We start from the raw sequence: 22,675 nt of genomic DNA, 5'->3' as shown, positions 1-22,675 counted from the left end.
GGACCATTCACATTTGTGGGTTTAACTTTTGCATACTAATTATTGGATGATTTTATTAATATGTTCTATTTAGCAATCTCTAGGACCGGTCCTCCAGAATGACTCTTTGAGCAACCTCCAGTGGATGCTGAATATTATAGACCAACTATACAAGAGTAGGAATGTGGGAACTAACAGAAACAGACAAGTTAACAACATTGTTGAAGGATAAATCACTGGGCACATTCTTAGAAGACCTGAAACCTTTCTGTCAATATATATTTGAGGAAGAGAAGAATATTTCATGCATACGAGTTGAGATATAAACTGTTGGGATATTCATTTGTCAAGGCAAAAACATGCAGAAGTCAATAACTTGTTGGCTATAAGGTGGAAGAAGAAATGTTAAACCATAGCAAAAGCAGCAAATTAAAAATACATTACAAATGTTACTGAAAATGTCCCGCCCAATATAATGTCATTTGAGCTTGCCAATTCAGAAAGGCATTATGTTCAGGTAGTACACCCCAAAATGTACAGAGATCACAGGCATTCCTGGAAATATGCAGGAATCCTCTGAAATATTGATGTTCGGTTTGCAAGGCATTCACTTGATAGTGGAGCAAGGAAGCACTGTTGAGGATGTACAGTCACAGGGGGTGCATCTACACTGTAGAATTAATGCAGATTGAAACCACTTTAACTGCCATGACTCAATGCTACGGAATCTTGGGAACTGTACTTTGATAAAGTGCCAACACTGTTTCACAGAAAAAGTTAAAGACCTTGGAAAACTATTTACTCCTACAACCCCACAGCATTGAGCCATGGCAGTTAAACTGATGTCAAACTGAATTAATTTCACAGTGTAGATGCACCAAGGTGTTATCAAAGGAGGCGTCATTCTCCCCTATCCCATCCCCCTATGTTTTGCCAAAGCAAAAGCCTTCTCGCTCCTTATCTTCAACAGAAACTGTATCTTTGTTTACTCGGCTATGTTACTAGGATGTAGAAATGCCACTAGATCAGATGATTCAGCCTTACTTTGTTGCCTAATATCATGTGATACGACCGGGAACTTGTGAAGAGAGAACAATTTTAAGAGGTTAAGCTGGAGAGGGAAAATAAATTCTACTGACCAGGGTCAAGTTTGGCATTACTGGACTTCGGCCAAGGAGCACACCACAATTCCACATTAGCTGGGGTCATGAATAAAGAAATTGCTATTTTTTTACTGGGGAGAACGTCAATTCAGGTGTGCTCATAAAACAAGATTAAGTACAAAAGATGTCAAACTGTTTGCCCATCTTTCCTAGAAGCTTAGAATTATTGAATCACAAAGTTGAAAGGGACTCCAAAGGCTATCCAGTCCAGCCCCATTTTGCCATGCAGGAAGATATAATTGAAGTACGCCCGACTGATACAATCTTTTGTATACAAACTGCAAAAGGAGAAGATTCCACTCAACTCCAAAGTAGCATATTCTACTCTGGAACATATTTTAAAGTTGGAAATTTCTTCCTAATGTTTAGTGGAATCACTTTTCCGGCTATTTGAATCCATTGCTCCGTGTCCTAATCTATGGAGCAGCAGAAACCAAGCTTGCTCTATCTTCCATATGATATTCTTTAAGCCTAATTATCATCTTCCCTCTTAACCTTCCCTTCTCCAGCTCCTTAATCTGCTCCTCATTGGGCATGGTTTCTAGACATTTTACAGTTTTGTTCATGCTCCTTTTGACCTATCTCATCACCTGTTTTTTAAAAAATCTTTTTAAAAATTGGCAGGTATCTATCCCACCTGTCCTCAACTAAACCGCACAAGACAAAGATACAGTATGTATGGACAGGTTGCCTACATAACATGTGAAATTTTAAGGAAAAGACAATGAAACAATAAGTACTATTCCAGTGCTCTATCAATACCTATTTGTATATAACCCAAACATGGTTGGATTTAGTTTAGTCATTAGTTTTAAAAACTAGGGAGTCTATGGCCCCACCTACACTGCCATTATAATGGCAGTTCAATGCAGTTACCATGTAAAGCTACTGACCATGTAAAGGAATTCAATCTGCATTACAATGACAGCGTAAATGGGCCACAGTTTCCTTTTTTCCAGTTTCCAACTAAGTTTTGATTTTTAAAAAGTACCCTGACAGTGTAGATGGAGCCACCCGGTAACGCAGTGGGTTAAACCACTGAGCTGCTGAATTTGCTGACCAAAACGTTGGCGGTTCAAATACGGGGAGTGAGGTGAGCTCTCGCTGTTAGCCCCAGCTTCTGCCAACCTAGCAGTTCAAAAACATGCAAATGTGAGTAGATCAATGGGTACCACTCTGGCGGGAAGGTAATGGCGCTTCATGCAGTCATGCTGGCTACATGACCTTGGAGGTGTCTATGGACAACGCCGGTTCTTTGTCTTAGAAATGGAGATGAGCACCAACCCCCTAGAGTCAGACATGACTAGACTTAATGTTAGGGGAAAATCTTTACCTTTCTACCCTGACAAAAGAAACCTTGGACTATAAATGACTCAAAAATATAACTTAAGGTGCACCAATACTGTATAACTTATATAGTTTGACACCACTTTAGCTGCTATGGCTCAGTTCTATGTATCCTGGGAGTTGTAATTTGGTGAGGCACCAGCACTCTTTGACAGGGAGGGCTAAAAAGAGCTTGCAAAACTACAACTCCTATGATTCTACCGTGAAAGTAGTGTCACGCTGTATTAATTCTACAGCGTTGATGTACCCTCTGGTTATGTTAAGAACTTATTCCATCTTGTATTTTATTTTAGTACAAAAACCTTGTCGCATGCTCTAAGAAACTGAAACAATACCAGGACAAAAGACTGAGCTAAAGCTATTGTTCCTTTTTCTACTCGCTGCTTGTTTCTTAGGACAAACACGGATTCAAACATTCTCATTTGTGACATTCAGTACCAGCCAGAGGCAGGATCCCAGGCTTAGATTGACCACTGCTTAATCATCTTCCATCTTTTACGCATGGAAGCTTTTAATATGCAAGCAGAGAGCTCTGCTTAAGTGGCCAACCTTCTGTCCGATGCCAAATAAAATAAACCGCAATGCCCTGCCATAACTGAGACTTTTGTTGAACTAAACATATTAAATGCACAGAGCTCTCAGAGTTTTAAAAATAGACTCAACCCATTTTGTTTAGTTCTCATCTCAACCACCGAATGCTCTGAAGATGCTTGAATGGTAAAGTATTGATGGCTTCTAATTAAATACAATACCGGTCGGAGCAAGAGTTTTTTTAAAACAAGATTTCACTATGAAGGATACAGTTTTTGCATTATCACAGTTCTGTTTTATCAACATAACCACCCACTGGTTATTATGTAAAACTAAACTTCAGATTGTTTAAACTGGCATCTTCCTGGAAAGCAGGCAAATAATCACACAGACTTTCCATGGCCCAGTTCCTGCTAGTATGTTTCCTTCAAGATAGCATACTTATTTAGAAATGAGTCTTGCTAAATTTAATAAACAGACTTCCAAAGTAATTCTCCGCACAGTTTCTCTTTAGTAGCTGCCACTTTGTGAGGTTTACTGTTATGCAAGTTATGTGTACAAAGAACTAATAAACACATTGATCTTTACATGACATTCACTCCCAACACTCTGCCCAAACGAAGCCAAATACGAGTTTATATCTGTTTCTTCTCATTTTCTTGCCTGCCGAATGAGCTCATCCAAGAGGCTACAAAACCCTAACTGCTAGAAAATAAGCTGGCCCCAGTACAGAAACCATCCATCGTAAATTATCTCATAGTTTGCTGCACATTTTAGGCAGACAGAAGGGAAAATATTTACGTGCCAGGCACAATTCTTGCATGGTTTAACGACGTAATGTACATGATGTTTCTTCCATGGAAAATAAAATCCTTACGAATGGTATATAGGCTGGGAAGAAATACATTCATTCTGCTTTATCTCAAACTTCTGTGCTGACTCATTATTTTCCCACCTAGTTTTTCCTGGTGGTCAAATTATTCTGCAAGGCGTTTAAATAAAAATACGTTCAATAGAGGGGGCATGTGCATTCTCTGAAGCCATATAAATGTGATTTATTATACTCACAGGTATCTTTACCAGGTTTGTCAGAAGGAAAGGACAAATCTGTACAAGTTATGAAAGTTACTCTGTAATACAGCCCTTTTACACTATGAAGCACTGTGCGATTCCACATAACTTCCATGGGAATGTCCTATCGAATCCTGGGATTTGTAATTTCATATAAAAACACTATATCTCTGTCTATATCTATCTTGTAACATTGCACAAGATTTCCCTAGCCTAAAATGATACATTTTAATATATTGGGTTTATGGTTCCCGTCCCCTTGATCTGGTCATGTAAGTGTGATTTATTGTTATAATTGTATTATTTTACTTTGTTTAATAATGTGTATTATGTTGTTATGTAATGTTTGTGTTGCTTTTATGACTGTAAACCGCCTTGAGTCCCATCCGGGAGATAGGGCGATATATAAATAAAGTTTTATTATTATTATTATTATTGTTATTATTATTATTATTATTATTATTATTATTATAGCTGAGAATTCTAAATGCCTCTGTCTAAATCCCAACATTTTGTAGGATATTGCCAAGGCAGTGAAAGAAAACTCTTAAAGCAATATGCGAAAGGACCTTTGGCCTCCAAAGCCTCAAAGTGCATCTATACCGTAGAATTAATGCAGAATGACACCACCTGAATTGCCATAGCTCAATGGTATAGAATTCTGGGAGTTGTAGTTTGACAAGGCCTTTTTCTGCCAAAGAGTAAGGGTGTCTCAACAAACTACAACTCCCTGGATTCTTTAGAATTGAGCCATGGCAGTTAGTGATGTCAAACTGCATTAATTTTGCAAGTGTAGATGTACCCCCTGAGGGTTTAAAGCAGAAGGACAAGCAGAAGGCGGAAGATAGAGATGAGTAGATAATTAGGTGGTGGAAACAGAAGCTCTGTTAGCATTGCTGGCGTATTGCTGCTTTTAACAAAAGAACACTGACACTGTATAATTAATTACATATTTCAGAATTTTTCAGAATGTATACAAAAGTTGCTTCAAAATGCAGTATCTACTTGACCTTCCAAGGGCTGACTTTGTATCCTCTGGTATCAGGTGTCCTGAGCCCGGGCTGTTTTTCTGATACCGATATTGGGTTCATAGATATGAATGTAAGAAAAGTCAAAGCCTAGTCTAGTGCAACATTCTGTTCTCACAAAGGACAAAAAATATCCCTTTGGGAAGCTAACCACTTCCTTTGCTGCTCGCTGTGTGCTTTCAAGTCATTTCTGACCTGAGACCAACCTATCAGAGGGTATTTCTTGGCAAGATTTGTTCAGAGAGCTTTGCCCACGCCCTCTTCTGAGGCTGAGAGTGTGTGATTTGCACAAGGCCACTCAGTGGGTTTCATGGCTGAGCGGGGATTTGAACCCTGGCCTCTAGAGTTGCAGTCAACCACTGACACCACTGTATCATTCGGACACGAGTGCAATGAGTTGAACGCTTGTGCCAGCAGGACTGCTGACTGAAAGGTCAGTGCTTCGAATTTGAGCAGCGGGGTGAGCTCCTGTCTGTCAGCTCTAGCTCTCCATGCGGGGACATGAGAGAAACCTTCCTCAGGATGGTAAAACATCAAACCTCCAGGCGTCCCCTGGTTAATGTCCTTGCAGACGGATAATTCTCTCACACCAGAAGCAACTTGCAGTTTCTCAAGTCACTCTTGACGCACACAAACACACACAAAAAATCATTTGAATGCTCTACAGCAAATAGTAATAGATGTCACACTGACCCTAACACTGGAAGCATAGCTAAATACTGTATACACTCGAGTATAAGCCTAGTCTTTTAGCCCGTTTTTTAGGACTAAAAAAGCCCCCCTCGGCTTATACTCGGGTGAGGATCCTGGTTGGCTTATATTTGGGTCAGCTTATACTCGAGAATATATGGTACATTTATTATTTTTCTCTATTATTATTACATTTATCATTATACTCTATTATTGTTGATACTATTACATTTATTTTACTCTATTTTATTATTATTATTAATAATAATACATTTATTATTTCACTCTGATCTTATTATTACATTTATTATTCTACTCTATTTATTATTACATGTATTATTTTCCTGTATTTATTATTACTATTACAGTATTATTTTACTCTATTATTATTAAAAGGATACATAAGCACATTTACATTGAAGAAGATGAGAATAATGATTTAATCAGAGTTAGACAGTCTTATCTTAAATTAGAGCTTGATATAAATATTCAAAAACATTTAACCTACTGATGCCTCAATTAATGTAATTTTTTGGTATCTATTTTTATTTCTGAAATTTCCCACCCTCGGCTTATACCTGAGTCAATGATTTTCCAGGTTTTTTTGGTGGTAAAATTAGATGCCTCGGCTTATATTTGGGTCAGCTTATATTCAAGTATATACGGTATTATGGAGCCACAGGCAGGAAAGTTTTACAAAAACATCACCTTCTCTGCCAAAGAATGCTGCTGCCTCACCAAACTACACCTCCCTGGACTCCATATCATTGAGCCATAGCAGTTAAAATTCTATCAAACTGTGTTATTTCTGCAGTGTAGATGCATTATTTCTGCACCTTTAGATGATCCCAGGCTTCAAATTAAGCTTGAATATGTTTTCTGGACATTTCTTTTACCTATCCAGAGGACATGGCAATAGATTAGAGGAGGGATCAGTCCAGGTTTGCTTGCACAATAGCTAGGACACAAATACCCAACGGAAAACTCACTCTTGAGAATGAAACCAGTCACCCACCTCCACCATCCTGTTTTGAAAAGGAGGAATTCCACTGAGCAACACACTTTTCCTGCCTTGGCCCTCAGACCACATCACTCTCTAAGCTCAGTGATGTGTCATAACCACGTTGCATCCCTTACGGCATCACATACATGAATACCGACGACAAGAATAATTCGAGCTGCAGGTTTTTCAGTTTTGGCAAAGACCAAGAGGAAAAAACTCAGGGTGCATTTGCACCAAGCATGGGCAAACTTGGGGTCTCCGGTTGTTTTGGACTCCAACTCCCACCATTCCTAACAGCCTCAGGCCCTTTCCTTTTCCCCCTCAGCCGCTTAAGCGGCTGAGGGGGAAAAGGAAGGGGCCTGAGGCTGTTAGGAATGGTGGGAGTTGGAGTCCAAAACAACCAGAGACCCCAAGTTTGCCCATGCTGATCTACAGTGTAGAATTAATGCATCCTGACCCCACTTTATGTGCCATGCCACAATGCTGAGTCCTTCGGAGATGTCGTTTTACAAGGTCGTACCAACACTGCCAAAGAGTGTTGGTGCATCATCAAACTACAACTTCCATTATTCTATAGCAGTTAAAGTAGTGTCAAAATGCACGAATTCCATAGTGTAGAAGCACCTTCAGTCCGATACAATTCAGAACCCCAAGAGGTGGAAAGAAGTCTGAACTGAAAATGCTTTAGAAAGTATGAAACAACATGGACTCTTGCTCACAACAGCTTACAAAGACGACAACAGGCAGATTTCGAAGATGTCACAAGATCCCGTCTCTCTCGGCTCGCAATCTAAAAATTCCCGGAGGCTCAGTAATCTCCGGCCATCCCTATTACTACATGTCCAAGTGTTTAGTAATTGCCTGGGGAGTGGAGGTGCAAACAACCCACAGAGGCAATGTTACTTTATTAAAAAATACACAAGTGTGAGTCAGGGTGGTGTGGTTTGAGTGTTGCACTCTTCTTCTGGAGGCCAGGGTTCGAATCTCCTTTGGCCATGAGATCTTATTGGGTGACCTTGAGCAAGCCACACACTCTCAGCCCCAGAGGAAGGCAACACTTTAAGAAGGCTTTGCTCTCCAATTGCCTTCTGGTTATTGGAAAGGATCTGTTTCCTTCCACACAGCAGTTTGGTACCACTTGATCAGCCATGGCTCAATGTTGTATAATTTTAGGACTTGTTTTGTGAGCTACTCAGTGTATTATACTACAGAATTAACTTCTAATTGCCACTACTCAGTGTTAAGAAATCGATGCAGTTATAGTTTTACAAGGTCTTCCACCTTCTTTGCCTCGGCAAACTAAAAGCTCTAAGATCCCATAACCTTGAGCCATGGCAGTTCAAGTGGTGCCAAGCTGCATTCATTCCCCAGTGCAGACAAACTGGTGTTGCGATGAAACTATACATCCCAGCATCCCCCAGCTTTGAGGCAGGACAGTTAAAAGCAGTGCCAAGCTGCTACAATTCTATATTATGGCCACAAGTGACGCCAGAGCCTCAGGAATGTATGTAAACAAAGGCGATGGCTGGGAAATCATAGCCAGGCTTCTTGTTTCTTCTCTTGTTTTGTACCTTTGTTTACATACATTCACGAGGCCATATATGCCATATATATATACACACACACACAGAGTAGTTCCCAAACTATGGTCTTCTAGGACTTCAGCTCCCAGATGCCACAGCCAGATAAGTCAAGTATCGGGAATTTGGGAATTCTGGGAGCTGAAGTCCAAAAGATCTGGAGGGCCGAAGATTCAGGAAACTGAACTATGGGGAACATCCTTTCTCCACTCACTTCTCATCATCTCCCCCACATCCTTCAACTCCCAATTAGGCAAAAGCACCCCTAAATGGGGGCAAAACCCCCACAATAAGACCCATCTCCTGCTGGTGAGGCTAGGGGTTCGTAGAAGGAATGCAGTTTGACACCTCTCGAACTGCATGGGCTCAATGCCATGGAATCAGACGATCTGTACTTGTGTTGTTGAAAGCTTTCATGGCCGGAATCACTGGGTTGCTGTGAGTTTTCCAGGCTGTATGGCCATGCTCCAGAAGCATTCTCTCCTGACGTTTCACCCACATCTATGTCAGGCATCCTCAGAAGTTGTGAGGTCTGTTGGAAACTAAGCAAGTGAGGTTTATATATCTGTGGGAGAACGAACTCTTTTGTCTGTTGGAGGCAAGTGTGAATGTTGCAATTGGCCACCTTGATTAGCATTGAAAAGCCTTGCACCCTCAAAGCCTGGCAAGCACCCTCAGAGGTTGTGAGGTTTGTTGGAAACGAGGGACCCTTCCACACAGCCCTATATCCCAGAATATCATGACAGAAAATCCCACAATATCTGCCTTGAGCTGGGATTCCTGGGGTCCCTTCCACGCAGCCCGGAAAACTCCCAGCAACCCAAACCTGTCCGTGGATCCAATAGTTAGCCTTTTCCGGCGCCTCCCCAAACGACAACTTCTTACACCGCATAGCCTGGAGCCCTGGCGGTCCAAGCGGTGCCAAACTGCGTTAATTCTACAGTGCAGAAGCACCCTAGGAGAGCGGGAGCCTCACCTGTAGTTGGCGTTGTCCTTCTCGCCCAGGCAGCGGGTCCATCCGTCTGCTGTCTTCACCCAGTTCTGCCCCGGGGAGCGCCAGTCCTGCCCGAGAAATGGCATCGTCGCCAAAAACGGGGAGGGAAGAAGCAACTCTCCGAGGGACAAACACCTTTAGTGTTAACAATAAAGTCTAATCGGGGTTTTTTTTTTCCTCTTCTGTGTCTCCAAGGGCGGGGAAGGCGAGTCCCACTCCCCACTCTTGGCGCGCAAGGATGCAAAGACTGGACGGGCTTTTCTCCTTCTCCTTCTTCTTCTCCTTCTTCTTCTTCTCCTTCCTGGGCTTCGCTGCCTCGGCTGGTATTTATCCCGGGGCGGCTGGTGGAGGCTCTTTGTTGCCGGAAAAGCGGGCCAGCTCCGCCTCTTCTCCGGGCGGGGAGGGGGACACGTGGCTTTGTTTATGGGCTGCTTCTCCTCCTCCTCCTCCTCTTCTCTCTTTCTCGCCTCTGGCGCAATCCTTGGCCAGGGAAACTTGGACACTGCAATATCTCTCGTCCCAGGCAGCCCCAGTAGACTTATAGGTCAGGCCAAGGCTGGGTTTATTTCTCTCTCTGCCACTTCCAACCTTTACTATCCTCACAGTATCCATGCCTCACAGCCTCTGAGGATGCCTGCCATAGATGTGGGCGAAACGTCAGGAGAGAATACTTCTGGAACATGGCCACACAGCCCGAAAGACATACAACAACCCTGTGATCCCGGCCATGAAAGCCTTCGACAACACTTTACTATCCTACCACTCACCCTGCCCTTTGTTGTTGTTCTTGTTTACTACAGCCAAGTGTACTTAAGGTGCAGCTACACCAGCCATGGGCAAACCTCAGCCCTCCAGGAGTTTTGGACTTCAGCTCCCACCCTTCCTAACAGCCTGAGACCCCACCCTTTCCCTCCTCAGCCGCTTTTAAATACAGTAGAGTCTCACTTATCCAACATAAACGGGCTGGCAGAACGGTTGGATAAGCGAAAATGTTGGATAATAAGAAGGGATTAAGGAAAAACCTATTAAATGTCAAATTTTACAAATTAAGCACCAAAATATCATGTTTTACAACAGAAAAAGCGGTTCAATACATGACCAAGTTATGTAATAATTACTGTATTTACGAATTTAGCACCAAAACTTTGCAATGTATTGAAAATCTGACTGCAAAAACATTGACTACTAAATGGCAAACAGCGTTGGATAATACAGAACGTTGGATAAGCAAGAGTCTACTGTACTGGTATCCAGATTGTGTTCATTTTCATGGTTCTTTCTGTTTTCATGGTTTCCTCCTTTGGGTATTTTTTTTTAAAAAAAAAACCCTCTAAAATCAGGACAGCAAATAAAGAGCAACATTAAAAAAAAACAACGAATTCCCGACAGGAAATAATCAGAGCCAGGTAACACCTCCTCCCAACAAAGGATTCTCCCAGGCAGGAAGCAGCCAGGCTTTGAAACTGCAAGCTGAAAATGCACAAATATCTATAATAATACAAAACAATAATGTATGTGTATATACACTCTTGTAAAAATCCCAAGAAATTAATACAAATCAGGTTTATATATGTGTATATTACACATACATTATTGTTTTGAAACTGCAAGGCCATTCAATGCTAAGGCTGAAGCATGAGGTTTTTAGACAAATGGATCTAATTTACATATGTTTTAAATGTTATAATGTATTTTAATGATGTATTTTTTATAGTTTTAATTGATGATATGTACTGGTTTTTTTGTTTTATTATTATGTTCTTGGCATTAAATGTTGCCAACTGTTGTAAGCTGCTCTGAGTCCCCCCCCCCCAGATCAGAAGGGTGGGGTATAAATGCTGGAAATAAATAAATAAAATAAATAATCAAGGTGGCCTATTGCAACATCCACACTTGCCTCAAACAAAGTTCTTTCTCCCACCCTGGACCTTCCACAGATACACAAACCCCACTTGGCTTGTTTCCAACAGACCTCACAACCTCTGAGGATGCCTGCCATAGATGTGGGTGAAACATCAGGAGAGAATGCTTCTCGAACAAGGCCATACAACCCAGAGAACTCACAGCAACCCAAATCAGCCACTGTTGTGTGGCTGCCAATAGTGCAAATGAAAGGAACTGTCCACAGGCAAGCTCGTATTTAGTTGAGTTTGCTCAGGGAACCACTTAAGATGAACTCACCAAAATGTGGCATTAACAAGATATATGTGACATCTGGGTGGATTGGAAAATTTCCATATGGATAAGGAATTTTGTCCCAAGAGAGTTCCATCAACATCTTTCAAATGAGCTGATTTTATTCCTGTCTTCACGGTCCAGCTGTCACATCCTTCAGCCACGCTTGTGATAGTGGTGAGACTAAGACAGGTATGGGTGGCTGAGGGGGGAAAGGAAGGGGCCTGAGGCTGTTAGGAAGGATGGGAGTTGAAGTCCAAAACACCTGGAGGGCCCAAGTTTGCCCATGCCTGGACTAAGAGAAGAGCCTCTCCTTGCAACTTCAGAGCCTGGGCCGGTTTATACTGGGAGATATGGCCTGCCAAGTGGTCTGGACCTGAGCCACAGAGGTCATAATAAGACTTTAGCGAAATACAGACAGAGGCCTCTGTAAAAAATATATTAAAACATTACTGTAAACTGCAATGAAACAATTCATAGAATTTACACCATTCAAATATCTATTAAATCAGAGAAGATTAAAATCCACAAGAGCACATACAGTACTATTAAAATCCAGTTTCAGTCGGTTCCTAAAAGCCTTTTGGAACAAAAAAGAATTCACCTGCTGACTGAAGAACTAGTCAATCAATCAAAGAAAGAGTATTTCTGCCAGATTTCGAGACATTGCCCGATGTTCCGAAGGACTGCTCGGCTTCTCTGAAACTCCAGATGTGTAGACATCTGTCTTGAGCTTGTGCAATATCAGGAGGAAGCATTTATTTATTCGTTCAATTTATACTCTGCCTTTCTCCCACCAAGAAACCCAAAATGGCTTGCAAACTATAGACTAAGCTGGGTTGTTGTGAGTTTTCTGGGCTGTATGGCCATGTTCCAGAAGCATTCTCTCCTGACGTTTCACCTACATCTATGGCAGGCATACTCAGAGGTTGTGAGGTCTGTTGGAAACTAGGCAAGTGGAATAATGTCCAGGGTGGTAGAAAGAACAGTTTTCTGTTTGAGGCAAGTGTGACTACTGCAATTGGCAACCTTGATTAACATTGAAAAGCCTTGCAGCTTCAAAGCCTGGCTGCTTGGAATGGAGTGTGGTGACTATTCACACGCACAGTTTGACTCTAAAGGTCTGTTCCCAATAATTTCCTTCCATGAATCTCAGGAAGTAGAACTAGGACTTGTCTTCACTGGCCACGGCAATTGCATTCCCAGCCATTTTGGAAACGAGTCCCAGATTCAGCATGCACGTGATAGACCCAGAGCTGTTCTAGTGCAAATTTACAACAGAGTAACCTGCTCAGTTTAGGTACAGTTCTAGTCTACAAAAGCTTGTCCTACTTAGTTCTCTCTGTTTCTTATTTTCTACCAGATAGATTCTGCTCTAAGTGTCTAGCTTAGATGGCCTGGTATCCCCTCCTGCGGATAGATATAATCTATGGCAGATACACAGATTCCTTGGCAGCCACCCTCAGAGTGGAAAATATTTCTTGAAGGTAGAAAGTTTTGAGTAGTACTGTTCTAGGGAAAGCAGTCATGTAACTTCTCTTCCCACTTTAGCCTATTTCTCAGGACTGCTGAGAAGGTTAGGCGAGGTGAGGTCGATATATCACAGTGAAGACAGGCATTGAATAACAATGTTTTTCACTTTTCAACTATCTAACAAGCCACCCCTCTCTACCAAAGCCTTTATTATTCCCATTTCTTGTGGATTAAGCATACAAGAAAGCAGAGCTGAACCTAAAGCAGCAAATAGAGTAGAGTGAGAGTATTGCCCCAACAAATATATATAAAAACATATATACAATATAATTTACAATAATATATAATATTATAATATATTGTATATGCATATAATATTAATAATATTATTTTGTAATAGAATATAATCCTAATAATACAATATAATAATATTAATTATATATTATATTTTACATGTAATATTACTAATAATATTACAATATATTGATATAGTACAATATAGTAATTTATTACCAGTATTGTGCTATGCTAATAATATAATATTGTATGTAAATTTAATTTGTAAGCCGCTCTGAGTCCCCTTCGGGGTGAGAAGGGCAGGATATAAATGTATTAAGTAAATAAACAAATAAATAAGAATTTTGCCCCCCACCCCCAAATTGAAATGTGCCTTCAAATTGCAGTACCTTACTATTTCAGTTCAGCATTTTGAAATATGGTTTTCAATCCCCCCCCCCCCCCCTGTAAATTGCAGACTAAAGGAAAATGTCATCGGAAGGGGGTAGAATTTTTATTTGGAGGAGCAATGTCCTCATGTTACCCCTATAGCTATACTTCTGCAAGAAATAATCTAATTTTTAAAGTTTACACATCTTGGTCTGGTGTAAATGTGCCCCAGAGCAGCCTCAGATCTGGCACATTTGAGTTGAATCCAGGGCTGTTGGTTCACAAGGCCAGGGAGCACATCTAATCCATTGGCGTGGTATGCATCTCACCTCCTCTATGTTGCTATCTCTTCATTATTTTGGAATCCAACCAAAATAGCTACTTACTAGTTTTAACTAGAATAGACTCACTGGATCAAACATTAAGCAGTAAATCAGCACCTAAAACCTCATACCATTAGGAGCATAAAGTGGGGGGAATCATCTTCTTACGGTAGCATTTCATGTCTTTCTCCTTTTTAGAAAAACTGATACTTCATTTGCCACTATCACAGAAATCCTCTGCTTTTTAACTGCTCAAGGCAAATAGCTATGGAATTCTGGAATTTGTAGTTTAATGAGGCTCTCTGGTTGATAACATGAAATACTCCTTACTGCAAATCCCACGATTCCATGAGATGTTACCATTGCAGGAGAATATGGTATTATAAGAATCATGGTGGTGTAGTGGTTTAAGCATTGGACTATTACTCTAGAGAGCAGGATTTTAATGCACACTCAGACATGACACACACTAAAGTCACACACTCTTAGACACAGAAAACCCTGTTTTTAGTTTGCCTTTTGGTCACCATAAGTCATAAATGACTTGAAGGCACACAACAATAGCAACAACATCCACGGTTGTCTCTCCACATTGGGATTTTTAAAACTTTTTGTGTATTTGATTGTTCACAAATGTAATTAAAAACTCTAGATCCTCCAAAGTGACCCTATGGTAAACTTCCTCTAATTATGCTGGAGACCTAGAAATGTCTAGGTCCTCCAGTGCGATTTAACTTCCAGAACAAGTTAACCATAACATCATGCTAGAAGACTTGGAAATTCCTAGAGAGGTACTCTTTCAGATTTAAAAAATGTCTAATTTCTTTATTTGGATTTTTCATTTTCACAGGGATCCTGTGCCCCTAACTCCCAGTAAATGAAGAGGATTTATGAATGGATCCATGCAGTGAAGGTGTTCTTCCATAATTTGCCCCGATATTTGGGTATTCCATGTTTTTGCTCAAAGATGTTGTGGTTCAAATGGAGTAGTCCTTCTCTTTGCTCTTATGCTAGAAGGAAAAAAAAGAAGGTAGCCAGAGTTTGCTTATGCAAGAGCGTTTGGGAGATAAACATCCCCAACAGAAATCTCACTGTCGTGATCCGAGTCACGCTGCCACTTCTTTTCTGAGGGTCTGATTGATCTGCTGACTTGCTGAGTTGCAACAACAGCTGGCATTTGTTGCACAAGGTGTTATGTGTAGTTCAAAACAACGCCTCCAGAGCCAAATGCTAAACGTTGTAAACATAAGTCTCAGAGATCTGGGTCTCGCTACAGGTGTTGGCAAAGTTGCAACTAGCACAGAGTCCTCGAGAAAGGTCGAGTACCGTCTCAGCCCCAGCCAGAGGAGATACTTTCAATTATTTGCATCTACTGAAATAGGTCAAAGGCAGTTAATATTCAGTTTGCTGGAGGAGCTTTGAAGGGTGGGGGGCTCTTGCCTTTGGGGTTTGCCTAGATCAGTGATTCTTAACCTTCCTAATGCCATGATCCCTTAATACAGTTCCTCATATTGTGCTGACCCCCAAACATACAATTATTTTTGTTGCTACTCCATAACTGTAATTTTGCTACTGTTATTGTTCATAAGGTAAATATCTGATATGCAGGATGTATTTTCATTCACTGGGCCAAATTTGGCACAAAAACCTGATATGCCCAAATTTGAATACTGTGGGGTTGGAGGGGACTGACTTTGTCATTTGGGAGTTGTAGTTGCTGGGATTTATAGTTAGCCTACAATCAAAGAGAATTCTGAACTCCACCAATGAGGGAATCAAACCAAACTTGGCACACAGAACTCACATGAGTAACAGAAAATATTGGAAGGGTTTGGTGGGCAATGACCTTGAGTTTTAAAGTTATAGTTCACCTACATCCAGAGAGCACTGTGGACTCAAACAATGATGGATCTGGACCAAACTTGGCACGAATACTCAACATGCCCAAATATGTATACTGGTGGAGTTTGGGGAAAATAGACCTTGAGGTTTGTAGTTGCCAGGATTTATAGTTCACCTACAATTAAAGAGCCCCTTGAACCCTACCAATGATAGAATTGGGTCAAACTTTCCACACAGAACCCCCATGACCAACAGAAAATACTGGAGGGATTTGGAAGGAATTGACAGTGATTTAGGGGAGAAGTAGTTCACCTACCTCCAGAGAGCACTGTGAACCCAAACAATGATGGATGTGGACCAAATTTGGCACAAATACCTATGTGTTTTCTGATGGTCTTTGGCTACCCTTCTGACAATCCCCTCACGACCCCCAAGTTGAGAAACGCTGGCCTAGATCCTCATCCCATGTTAGTGGTGATAGAACTACCTCTGCAGATTTTGATATTGTCTTAAAAACGGTTTTACTCAAAAGGAACAGCAAGATGAAATAAGGACATTATGTATATCAAGGGAAGCAAAGTAGCTGTCAAAACACTTTCAGTACTTGTGAAAACTGCTAAGAACATAAAACAGCCCTGCTATTTTTAGCTGCCCTATCGTACTACACAGTTATAGCGCTATTATACCACTTTTAACAGCCATAGCAACATCCTATTGCATCGTGGGCTTTGCAGCTTAGGGAGACAGATTTAGAATTCTTACCAAGAGAGTTCTTGGGCCTCACTGAACTACAAACCCCAGAATTCCACAGGATGTTGCCATGGCAGTTAGAGTGGAATAATAGCACTGATAAAACAGTGTTAAATGCATACACCTATCTCTGTGTACTCCAGTATCCTCTTTTAGGCTGGTAGCGGATGAAATTCTGTCAGCAGCTTATGTCAAAGTTCAGGAGGGCAACAGGTGCCAGATGAGCAACAGAGCTTCCCTGGCACACTCTCCGGTCAATTAATGGCCATCTGAGCTGGGTGCCATGCACTACAACAGTCTAGCTACCTCTAATTGAAGCAAATGTTTGCCTTCTTTTGCTCTCTGTTCTAGTGATGTATTTCCTTTTTACATTTTGCACATACAAATGCATGCATATCATTGTAAAGTAATGTAAATCATTACTAAAATATAATTAAAAATACTAAAATGTAATGACAAATATGGCTAATTTGGGGGTTCATCTGTTCTGCAAAATGAATGCAGTTTGATACTACTTTAATTCCCATGGCTCAATGCTATGGAGTCATGGGGGTTGTAGTTTGACAAAGTTTTTGACCTTCTCTGCCATAGAGTGGCGGTGCCTCGCCAAACTATAAATCCTAGGATTCCATAGCATTGAGCCATTGCAGTTAAATGGTGGTGTCAAACTGCATTAAATGCACCCATGGTTTATGGTGATGAGTGCTGGGAGTTGTAGCTTATCAATATCTAGAGGGTCACACCATTCCAACCTCTTTAATAGAGGGCTGTGGTACATGGACTACTTTAGAGATCCACTGTGGCTTGGTGGTTTGAGCATTGGACTATGGCTCTGAAGACCAGGGTTTGATTCTCCGCTCAGATCCCATGTGTGAGTCATATATTCTCAACTCCATTATAGTTTTGCCTTGAAGACACACAACAACATCAGTATATGGATCTCTTAAACACAATCTCACTCCTTAATCAACTTCATCCATGCAGTTCCCACTCGGGCATCTCCACATGACTGCACATTTTTAGGAAAAGTTACTTATTAGCTTGAAAGAACATCTCTTGGTCCTTTAGCATGACCAGAGGACCTAGGGATTGCTAGAGAGAACATTGAATTCAAATAAGTGAATATTTGAATTGTCAAAAGTCAAACCTGCAAATGTCGAGGGCCAACTGTACTCTAATTGTGCAGACTGAATGGGTTTCGGGTTTGTATCTCCAGCAAGTGAATGGAGAAAACGGATTCCCCTTGTCTTCTCCTGAGTCATTTTTAAAAAAATCCTCATTTGGTATCAATGCTCGCTTTTAATTTTGTAATTGCCCAGCATCAACTAGGCTCTGGAGAGCAGGAAGAATTGCTGGGTGAAATACACAGTAGATCTTGTGATCTGTGAAGAAGAGGGAATCTCCGAATTTGTTTGTCAGGTGCTAAAAATCCAAATTCTAACCTAGCATTAAAGATCAAAGGAGCCCTATCTTGTATTTCATTTAGCAACACTAAGGAAAGTACTAGTACCAGATTCTGTCTGATTTAGAAAGTTAAGTAGGATTAGCTCTGTTTGGTACTTGGATGGGGGATAGTCAAGCAATACTGTAAGGCTATATTTCAAAGGAAGGAACTGCAAAACCACCACTGAGTGTTCGTTGACTAAGAAAACCCCATGAAATTCACGGGATTGTTATAAATTAGTTGGGAACTTCGAGGCATACACATACGATTTATTAAATATATATATGGGTATGGTTAGGTGCTTAGAGCTCTAAAGGATGCCTTCTAATTTGTTGACTGATAATAAAGGTCTCCGGTTAATGATGGTGAACAAGAACAGATTTTGGATATGTTACTTTTTAGGACTCCATCACCCAGAGAATGGCCTCTCAGGCAACAGGGCCAGAAAGGGATTCTGAAGTTGCAATTGTCTCAAGCTCTAGGGAGGAGGATTGCTTAAGGGAGAGGGAAAATAGGTATTGACTTTTTGCCTGGAGAGACTTGTGTACTAACTGATGGCTATCAGAACTGTTCTTTTTTGTGAATGGACCAGGAAGACCTAAAGGTGACTCATCCTTCCTTCTTGCAAACTTGGGAAAATAAGAGAGATGAACTCTTTCACCCTATGGCATTATAACAATTTGATTCTACAGTATTTTAATTATATTTCTGTAATGCTCTGACTTGGAGAATTGGGATGGATGTTATGTGAAGCTATCCCAAAGTAAACTCACAGATTGGATTGAATTCTGTATAAGTAATTTAGCCAACAGTTTAGCCAACATAACACTTTTAAGCATAGCAAACTGGGGCTGTATACTTTCACCCTCCCTATTCAACTTGTACACAGAACACATCATGCAACGTTCAGGGCCTGACGAATCCAAGGTTGGAGTTAAAATTGCTGGAAGAAACATTAACAACCTTAAGTATGCAGATGATACCACTCTGATGGCTGAAAGCGAGGAGGAACTGAGGAGTCTTATCTCCAAGGTTAAGGAAGAAAGTGCAAAAGCTGGGTTGCAGTTAAACATCAAGAAAACCAAGATCATGGCAACCAGACTGATTGATAACTGGCAAATAGAAGGACACAGACTTTATATTTCTAGGTGCGAAGATCACTGCAGATGCAGATTGCAGCCAGGAAATCAGAAGACGTTTACTTCTTGGGAGGAGAGCAATGACCAACCTCAATAAAATAGTGAAAGCCTAGACATCACACTGGCAATGAAGGTCCGCATAGTGAAAGCAATGGTATTCCCCATAGTAATCTATGGATGCGAGAGCTGGACCATAAGGAAGGCTGAGCAAAGGAAGATAGATGCTTTTGAACTCTGGTGCTGGAGGAAAATCCTGAGAGTGCCTTGGACCGCAAGAAGATCCAACCAGTCCATTCTCCAGGAAATAATGCTCAACTGCTCACTGGATGGAAGGATACTAGAGGCAAAGCTGAAGTATTTTGGCCATATCATGAGAAGACAGGAAAGTTTGGAAAACATCATGATGCTGGGGAAAATGGAAGGAAAAAGGAAGAGAGGCCAACCAAGGGCAAGATGGATGGATGGTATCCTTGAAGTGACTGGCTTGAACTTGAAGGAACTAGGGATGGCGACGGCCAACAGGGAGCTCTGGCGTGGACTGGTCCATGAGGTCACGAAGAGTCAGAAACAACTGTGCGATTGAAGAAGATTGAAGAAGAAGAAGAAGAGAGAGAAGAGTCGGAGACGACTGAGTGAATGAACACACACACAACTGGGACTTGCAGTTTGGTGAGGCACCATCACTCTTTGGTAGAGAAAGTGAAAAACTTTGTAAAACTCAATGCCCATCATTGAGCCATGGGAGTCAAACTGTATTAGTTCTACAGCGTAGATGCATGTCTAGTCTTCTTCTGGTTTTTTTCCTACAGTTGCCACTCTGATTAATTACCTCAGGTATGGAAATGCTGAACTATTTCAGTGTCTTCATTGTGTATTTTGAAGTTATGTAAGTTGTTTGCGGTCATATGATCCCCGTCATAGGATGTATTTATTTATCCTTTGCTATTTTCTATAGGACTGGCTTTTAAAAGCAAAGGAACAGAACAAACAGGTTTTTAGTTTATTAAGCAAGGAGCTGATTGTCCTCTGACGGTTACAATGAATTTCTTATCAACTCCTGTTATGTTATTTTAATTCCTAGATGGAACAAAACCTGCCCACTGTGTGTATATATTTCCTGATGCCAAGACTTCCTAGGTATGTAATCTATGATCTCAGTGGCAAACGTGAGTATTTTCCATTGAAAATAAATAGAAACTACTTGAATGAAAATCTGTCCTGTGTTCCAGAAATACTGGCAGTTAACAGCTTTCTAGGTGTAATGACATATTTTGTAAATTTATATTTTTGGCATGATTCACCTAGAGGTAATCATTTTATTTTGCTGAAGCACATTCTTAACATGCTGTCTCCAAATTCAGTAGGAATTTAAAATTGCATAAATTTGACTGAACGGGAGTCAGCATGGTATACTGGTTTGAGTATTTCACCAGGATTTGAATCCTTCCTCAGCCACAACAGGATGGCCTTGGGAAGGTCACACTCTCTTGGCACAATAGAAGACAATGGCAAACCTCCTCTGAATAAATCTTGCTATGAAAACCCTAGGAGACAGTCACTATAAGTTGGAGTTGACTTGATGGCAGCTAACAATAACCGGGATCATCTTGCTTGGTTGCTTTCAGGACACTGTTTATTTGTTAGCTGAATATGTATCTTCTATTGAGGTTAAAGTGAGATATTTGTGAAGTAAAACAAGGAGGAGATGAAGGGAAGGAAAAGAAGTGAAGAAAAAGAGGGAGAGATGGAAGGGAATTGGCTTAAGTTCAATGGGTTTAATGGTTGGTTCCCAGAAGCAAGATACATCAATATTGGTCAACTTTAGATTTGGTTGGTTATTTGGGGTGCTGATTCAGAAAACTGCATTGGATAGACCACATCAGCTCTGGCTTCTGATACAGAACATATGCCATCCATTAGTCGCCATTTGCTCACCCACAGAAAACTATATATCATCTAGAGCTGATGTAGTCTATCCAATGCAATTTTCTGAATCAGCACCCCAAATAACCCCAGGAACAGGTCTAAAAGTGAAGAAACCAAGGCATTTCCACTTCCAGGTGCCACATGGAATTACTCCTCTCGGGGAGAGGGAGGAGGGGGAGAAGCGGCAGTCAGGAGGCAGTCAGCCCCAGTTTTTGACTCCTTCTCTCACTTCTCTCCCCTTGATCTTAGCTAACATCACTTGTTGCAAACTAAGTTCAAACCAAAAAGTTAGTTTCTACCTTGGGAAAGGACAGAGAACAGGAGAGATTTCCCAGTAGGCTTAGGCAAAAACAAAATGCAGCATTCATTAATAGCTTTTGTAACTCCATGTTGCTTGGCTACATAGATTTTTGCTTTAATCTGAGAAATACCAGAGGGCATACTACGTGTCTGAGCCCTGCCACATGCACAACGGAGGACCTTCTTACAACAACACCAGAGGCACTCCAAGTGGCCAGCTACTGGGCAAAGGACATTTGGTATCATGCCAAGTTGTTGTTGCTGCTGTTGCTGTTGTTGTTGCTGCTGCTGCTGCTGCTGTTTTAAAAAATGTGTTTGTGCTTGTGTTTTCAAATACATTGCAACTTGTACCCTTGGTTCACTTCTGACTGGGTAAAAACTTGTGGGATGAGTTGCCTGTGAGGGAAAGAACATCTTGCTAATACAGGTGGGATTCTGACATTTGCTATACTCACCTGCCTTGTTGGTAGGGCAAGGTTACCATCACCTTCAGATCCTGTTTCAAGTAAAACAATGACGTTATCATCCTTACACTTGGAAATATGCAGGCAAACCTGTCTGCACAGGATCACAGGGATATACCTGGTTGTTGAAGTAACATAAGCCTCCCGGTGAATTAAGTCATCTTATTTGTCTTAACTCCTCTATTATCTGTGAGCAATGCAGCTTTTTGGCCTGAACCTTATTCTTAGTTTCAACACGTCCATCTTCTTTCCCCATAACTTTACTCTTGTGTGTCTTGTCCTATTCATTTTGTAGCCTCTGGTCAGGGACTGTCAAATTAACTCTTTGTAAGCTTTTTAGCTAAAGGGCAGGGTAAAAATGTGTTTTTATTAGCTTGTATATTTCCTATCCAGCTTTTCTTTTGACATGGGACCTAAAGCCTACATCTTAATATCAAAAACAAATACTTCTGTTAAAAACACAAAATGGCAACATGTTTTAAAAAGATAAATGCCCATCACTTGAGAGTCAGCGTGATGTAGTGTTTGAGTATTAGACCACAACTCTGGAGAAAAGGGTTCGAAGCCCTGTTCAGCCATGGGGACACAGAGCCTAATGGTAATATTATACATATTTTTAATAATTTGAGGCATGAAATAAAGTTTGTCTAAGTTGAACCATCAGAAAGTGTCATTACACTCATGTGGACAATTTCAGAATATTTTGAAATACTCAACCTGCAAATGTAGTTTGGTGAATGGACTTAAAACCTCTTGGGCAATTCCTTGAATGACAGATGCAGAGTTC

The 22,675-nt window shown here is 40.9% G+C and overlaps 1 protein-coding gene across 1 annotated transcript in view; it reads right to left on the bottom strand.

The window, feature by feature from the left end:
* fbxo32 (F-box protein 32) overlaps positions 1-9,781 on the bottom strand; it is a 34,219-nt gene extending 24,438 nt beyond the window's left edge. Inside the window, exon 1 of the mRNA XM_008108224.3 lies at positions 9,369-9,781. Within this exon, the coding sequence (XP_008106431.1) occupies positions 9,369-9,472 (104 nt within the window). The 5' untranslated portion in view covers positions 9,473-9,781. The remainder of the gene's footprint in view (positions 1-9,368) is intronic.
* Between the last annotated feature and the right edge of the window lie 12,894 nt (positions 9,782-22,675).

This window comes from Anolis carolinensis, chromosome 4 (genome assembly GCF_035594765.1).
Source record: "Anolis carolinensis isolate JA03-04 chromosome 4, rAnoCar3.1.pri, whole genome shotgun sequence".
Taxonomy (NCBI): domain Eukaryota; kingdom Metazoa; phylum Chordata; class Lepidosauria; order Squamata; family Dactyloidae; genus Anolis; species Anolis carolinensis.
Note: the sequence above shows the minus strand (reverse complement) of the source record. Positions and strands in the feature narration are given on the sequence as shown.